General features: G+C 41.8%; 1 protein-coding gene across 1 annotated transcript in view; it reads left to right on the top strand.

The window, feature by feature from the left end:
* The window catches only part of LOC130217533 (uncharacterized), a 120,920-nt gene extending 115,429 nt beyond the window's left edge, over window positions 1-5,491 (top strand). Inside the window, exon 7 of the mRNA XM_056449646.1 lies at window positions 5,060-5,491. Within this exon, the coding sequence (XP_056305621.1) occupies window positions 5,060-5,491 (432 nt within the window). The remainder of the gene's footprint in view (window positions 1-5,059) is intronic.
* The last annotated feature ends 754 nt before the right edge of the window (window positions 5,492-6,245 follow it).

Raw genomic sequence — 6,245 nt, forward strand, 5'->3', positions numbered from 1 at the left:
ACAACCAACAATGTGGACCAACAATCTAGTAACTACCAAAAACAACTCTGAAAAGGTTTGCAAACACCTAGATACCATAGAATTTCTGAGACCACCCTTACAACCTCTAAGAACAACCAATTAGAACACCTGAACTAAAACCAAGAATATCAAGCAGCAACTTAAAATTCACTAGCTAAACAAAAACCCAAGAAACCAAACAAAATGCCTTGCAACCACCTAGGACCAGGTAGCAACCATCCACACTTCACTAGAATACCCTAGCGACCATTTAGAATACTGTAGTAACCACTAACAACACATGGAAAGCAGCACTCAACAAACGACCCAGAACACTTTACCTAAATTCATCATCTACCTAAAGCAACCAGTAGTAATCACTTGGTATACCCCTAGCAACCACCTAAAAACACATATCAGCACAGTTTTAGTTGTCATAACATATTGTCCAATGCTGATGGAAATGGACTTTGCAAGGTTATTCTGCTCTCTGAGATCTGTTTCTGCTTTTAGTGATTCCTTCATACTATTTTTACGTGAAGATGAGTTCTTCCAATAACATACTCGTAATCGAGCACATGTGGACGTCAAAGGGGCATTATGGGATGTCTTTCCACCTGCTTGGCTCCTGTCTGGTTAGCAGGGGTTAATGCCGTCTCGGTGGCAGCTATGGTGAAAGTTTAACTGGCTTATCTGCAGGTTAGGTAACATTGCTGCTCTCTGCAGCCAGATAAGAGAGTTTACACTGGCTTTGTCGATCACGGCCAAACTGGGTCATATTACTGCTGTGTGCAAGCAGAGTCCTGTTACCACGCAGCCTCAGCACCACTATGACACACGAGTAAAACACTCACAACTGTGGGCGTTGAAGCTGTGCATATACTACATCTCCAGGCAATATTTGAGATTGTGTTATCTACTAACTTGTCTTCTAGTTTGCTAAGGAATTTGCTACTATAACTGCTGCCTAAACTTTGAACAGCCCCCTCAATCTGAGTATTGTTGTAAATCTGAGTTAACTTGTCCTGTAGCATGCTTGGCGACTGATTACTTCAAATCATGGACTTGATTATGTGGAAAGGTGAGCTATTAATCCTACAATTCATTAGTTTTCACCAGATGCTAAAAGAAACATCAATTCACACTAAAGCCACATAGGCAACCTCTTTGAAAGAGAAACTACCCACTTAGTAGCCCCTAGCAAACACCTAAACCCAAACTAACAACCACTTTGAAGACCCTAGCAAGCACCACTTTGAATAATCTACTACCTACTTAAAACATACACACCATTTACCACTTAAACCTAAAAACAGTTAATATACTCTAGCAATCAACCTACAAAACTGTAACAATGACCTACAACTGAGTAAAAAAAATGAAACACCCTATCAACCATCTGGCAATTACTTGAAACACCTGGATTACCACTTGGAATACTGAAAACCTTAATAACATCCTACCAACCACCTGCAACACCCTAGGTATAATCCAGAACAACTTAATAGCAACCAAGTGGACTAGCAACCTAGTTACTACCAAAAACAACACTGTAGGTTTGGCAAACACCTAGATTACCCTAGAAATGTCTGAGAACACGATAGCAACCTCTATGAACAACCACTTAGAACACTTTAACTAACTCAATAATATACAAGCAACCACTTAAGTGTCAAAAGTCTAGCAACAACTCCAAACACCCAGCACCTGCATAGCAACATCAAGCAACACCCAAATAGCCCAAAACACCCTAACAACAATCAGTAGTAATCTACAGCCCAGTAACTACCAACAACAACATAGCAACCACCTGTAACACCCTAGAAAATCACACAGAATACTCTAACACTTGTGGAAACACCCTTGTGGAAACCATGTGGAACACCCTAACAACCAAACATAACTAGTCTAGTAACTAACAACAACAATGTAACAACCACCTGTAACACCCTATAAATAACCCAGAACACCTTAACACCTGCAACCAAGTGTACCAACACCCCAGTAATCACCATAAACAACACTAAATAGGATTGCAAACACCTAGATTACCCTAGAATTGGCAGAGAACACCCAGAACAATGTGAAACACCCTAACAACTAAACATAACCAGAACATGCACATCAAGCAAAACCTACAAATGGCCTAGAACATCTTAACAACAACCAAGTCTATTAACAACCTAGTAACTACCAACAACAACGTAGCAACCACATGTAACACCCTAGAAAACCACACAGAATACCACTTGAAAACCGTGTGGAACACCCTAACAACCAAATTTAACCTGCCTAGTAACTAACAACAACAATGTAGTAGCCACCTGTAATACCCTAGAAATAAGCCAGAACACCTTAATAGCAACCAAGTGTACCAACAACCTAGTAACTACCAATAATAATGCTGAACAGGTTTCCAAACACCTAGATTATCCTAGAAATGGCAGAGAACACCCTAACAGCCTCCAAGCATTGCAACAAAACCAAACATTACAGCACTTGCATAGCAGCATCAAGCAACACCCTAGAAATATCCCAGAACACCTTAACAACAACCAAGTGTATCAACAGCCTAGTAACTACCAACAACAACGTAGCAGCCATCTGTAACACAGAAATAACCCAGAACACTTTAATAGCAGTCAAGTGTACCATCAACCTAGTAACTATCAAAAACAACACTGAACAGGTTTGCAAACACCTAGATTATCCTAGAAATGACAGAGAACACCCTAACAACCTCCAAGAACAACCACTTAGAATACCTTAAGTAAAATCAGTAATATCCAAGCAACCACTTAAGCAACAAATACATAGCAAAAAAACCAAACACCACAGCACCTGCATAGCAACATCAAGCAACACCCTGGAAACAGCCCAGAAAACCTTATCAACAACATAGTAATTACCAACAACGTAGCAATGACCCGGAACATTCTAGAAAACCACATAGAGTACGCTACCACATGGAAACTATGTGGAACACCCTAACAACCAAACTTAACCTGCCTAGTAACTACCAACAACAATGTAGTGGCCACCTGTAACACCATAGAAATAACCCAGAACACCTTAATAGCAACCAAATATACCAACAACCTTGTAACTACCAAAAAACAACACTAACAGGTTTGCAAACACCTAGATTATCCTAGAAATAGCAGAGAAAACCCTAATAACCTCCAAGAACAACCACTTAGAATACCTTAAGTAAAATCAGTAATATCCAAGCAACCACTTAAGCAACAAATGCATAGCAACAAAACCAAACACCACAGCACCTGCATAGCAACATCAAGCAACACCCTGGAACCAGCCCAAAACACCATATCAACAACTAAACTTAACCTGCCTAGTAACTACCAACAACAATGTAGCAGCCACCTGTAACATTATAGAAAATAACCTAGAACACTGTAATAGCAACCAGGTGTACCAACAACCTAGTAACTAGCAAAAACAACACGGAAACAGGTTTGCAAACACCTAGATTACCCTACAAATAGTAAAACACCTAACAACCTCCAAGAACAAACCACTTAGAACACCTTAACTAAAGTCAGTAATATCCAAGAAACTACTTGGCACGCAACAAAAGCATAGCAACAACACCAAACACCACAGCACCTGCATAGCAACATCAAGCGACACTATAGAAATATGCCAGAACACCTTAACAACAACCAAGTGTACTAACACCCTAGTAACTACCAACAACTATGTAGCAACCGCCAATAACACCCTAGAAATGACTCAGAACACCTTAACAACAACCAAGTGTTTTTAACAGCCTAGTAACTACCAGCAACTACATGGCAACCGCCTGTAACAGCTAAAAAATAACTTAGAACAGCTTAACAACAACCAAGTGTACCAACAACCTAGTAACTACCAACAACATTGTAGCAACCACCTGTAACACCCTAGAAAACCACAGAGAATACTCTACCACTTGGAAAGCATGTGGACACCCAAACATAACCAGTCTAGTAACTACCAACAACAACGTGACAACCTCCTGTAACACCCTAGGAATAACCCAGAACACCTTAATAGTAATCAAGCGTATCATCAACCTAGTAACTACAAAAACAACACTGAACAGGTTTGCAAACACCTAGAGTACACTAAAAATGGCAGAGAACACTATAACAACCTCAAAGAACAACCAATTTAAACACCTTAACTAAACTCAATAATATCTAATAAATCAAATTAAGCAAAAAAAAAAAAAAAAAGCATGCAACAAAGCCCAACCCAGGCTCATTCTGAAAACGTAGTCCCGGGACATTTCTGGTGATCGCGAAATACGTCCCTGGAGGTATGTATTTGTGCAGTTTTTGTTTTCGCGAATCCGCAAGAGGACGTTGTGCGTGCTTTTTTGCATCTCAAACGTCTCTCGCGAGCACCTTTCGCGCCCGCGCCATTCCCGCATAAACCCACAAGAGGCCGGTGCCGAACGATCGTCCGTCTGACTGGCTGAATGATTGACTGGGCGACCGGCCGACCCACCCTCCTCCTCCTTCCCTAAGCCCAAGCAATTTTACAGATTGACCCGCCCACCCGCTTACTTCCTTAAACCCAACCAACAATGGTCAGTCAGCTAACATTAACGACGCGCTAACCGGACAAACTGATTGCGGCAGGAAATCCCTCCACACGGAGGTAAGCGGTCAGCCGGCAAGCACGAAAGGGAACGGCGTCACACAGCTCCGTAGCGTTCGATTAAAAAACGAAATGCAGCCATACTTACCTCCAGCTACATAATTTACGGTGTCCAGAAACATCCGCGGGACTACGTTTTCAGAATGAGCCTGGGTTGACAAAACCAAACACCACAGCACCTGCATAGCAGCACTTAAGTAATTTGTGAATAAGTGTGGAAATGATATTGGTAAGTTTATACTGCGCTTCAATTTTGGTGACTCCTTCAGTACTATAGCTGTAACTTGAGAATGTGCTTCACAGGGCGGTTATTATTACGAAATGCTCTTTGGCAAAGCTGATGTTTGTCAGCATTTCTCATTCTGCGGTTCTCTCTTTCTCTCTCTGTCCTCAGATCTCTGACATGTACTCTACCGTGTGTAAGACCCTGAAGAGGAAACACCAGCAGGTCAAAAGCCAGGAGGAGATCAGGCCGACAGTCCCAGCCGCCTCCCAAGAGGGGGATCGGGGAGCCGCGGGATGGCCTGCCGCTGGTGCTACAGGGGAAGAGTCGTGGGGGAGGAGCACCACTCAGGAGGAGCCCTGTTACGAACCTGTGGGTGAGAAAACATGGCCCCGGGGGCTTGCAGTAGAGTCGGACCCAGCCTACGCCACCATCGATTCTCACCGGAAGAGAGAGAAGCTGGCCAGCAACACCCTGAAGCCCAAAAAGAAGGCTGCCCAGGGTCCTGGCAGAGCTATGACCTGCGAAAACTTTTACGAGACTATCGGTGACGTGAAGCAGGGAGCAAATGCAGCAAGCACCACCACTATCTTTTACCTTTAACGACGGTATGGAAATGTACGTTACTGGCCTATAAAAGCCAAATGAAACACCTACAGAGGACGAACTGCAGCCCTCTTGTTTTCGACAAAGGAAAAGATACACAGCCTACAGCTGCCAAACACACACCAACCTATGTAACCTGATGACCAATGTATATTTATTGGAGAGCACAATCAGTTGCAACACTCTCATACACACACACACACACACACACACACACACTCACACAGAAAACAATGACATCAACCCTGAATTGGCTGAACCAGGCTTGCAGATGGGCAGTTTTTAAAAGGCCAGCCGAATACAGCGATTTGTACTGTATTTTTCACCATGCTACAGCAGTCTCTACACTTCATAATGATTTTTGAGAGTTTTTTGGCATCTTTTAAGTTAAATATCTAAACAGTTATAAGTCAAGATACATTTACTTAAGAATCATTCAAAGTAATTGAGTCATTCAAAGTAAAATTCCTTTTATTTTGTAGTTCCCATTGTCAGAAACAAGTTACTTTTCTGGTAACTTCACTCTAAAAACACTGGGTTGTTATGGTTGGACAGAACATTGGGTTAGTTTTTTCTATCAAACTTAAACTACACATTTTACCCCAGTGGTTGTGTTTTACCATATTTGACCCGAGTTCATTGCTTCTTATAGAATATAAAAATGCTGGCTTATTGTAACCAACACTGGGTAAAGTATAGATAAACTCATCCATTGAATTCAAAAACTTAACTCAACATTGGCTTTATCCAT

Source organism: Danio aesculapii, chromosome 23 (genome assembly GCF_903798145.1).
Source record: "Danio aesculapii chromosome 23, fDanAes4.1, whole genome shotgun sequence".
Lineage (NCBI taxonomy): Eukaryota > Metazoa > Chordata > Actinopteri > Cypriniformes > Danionidae > Danio > Danio aesculapii.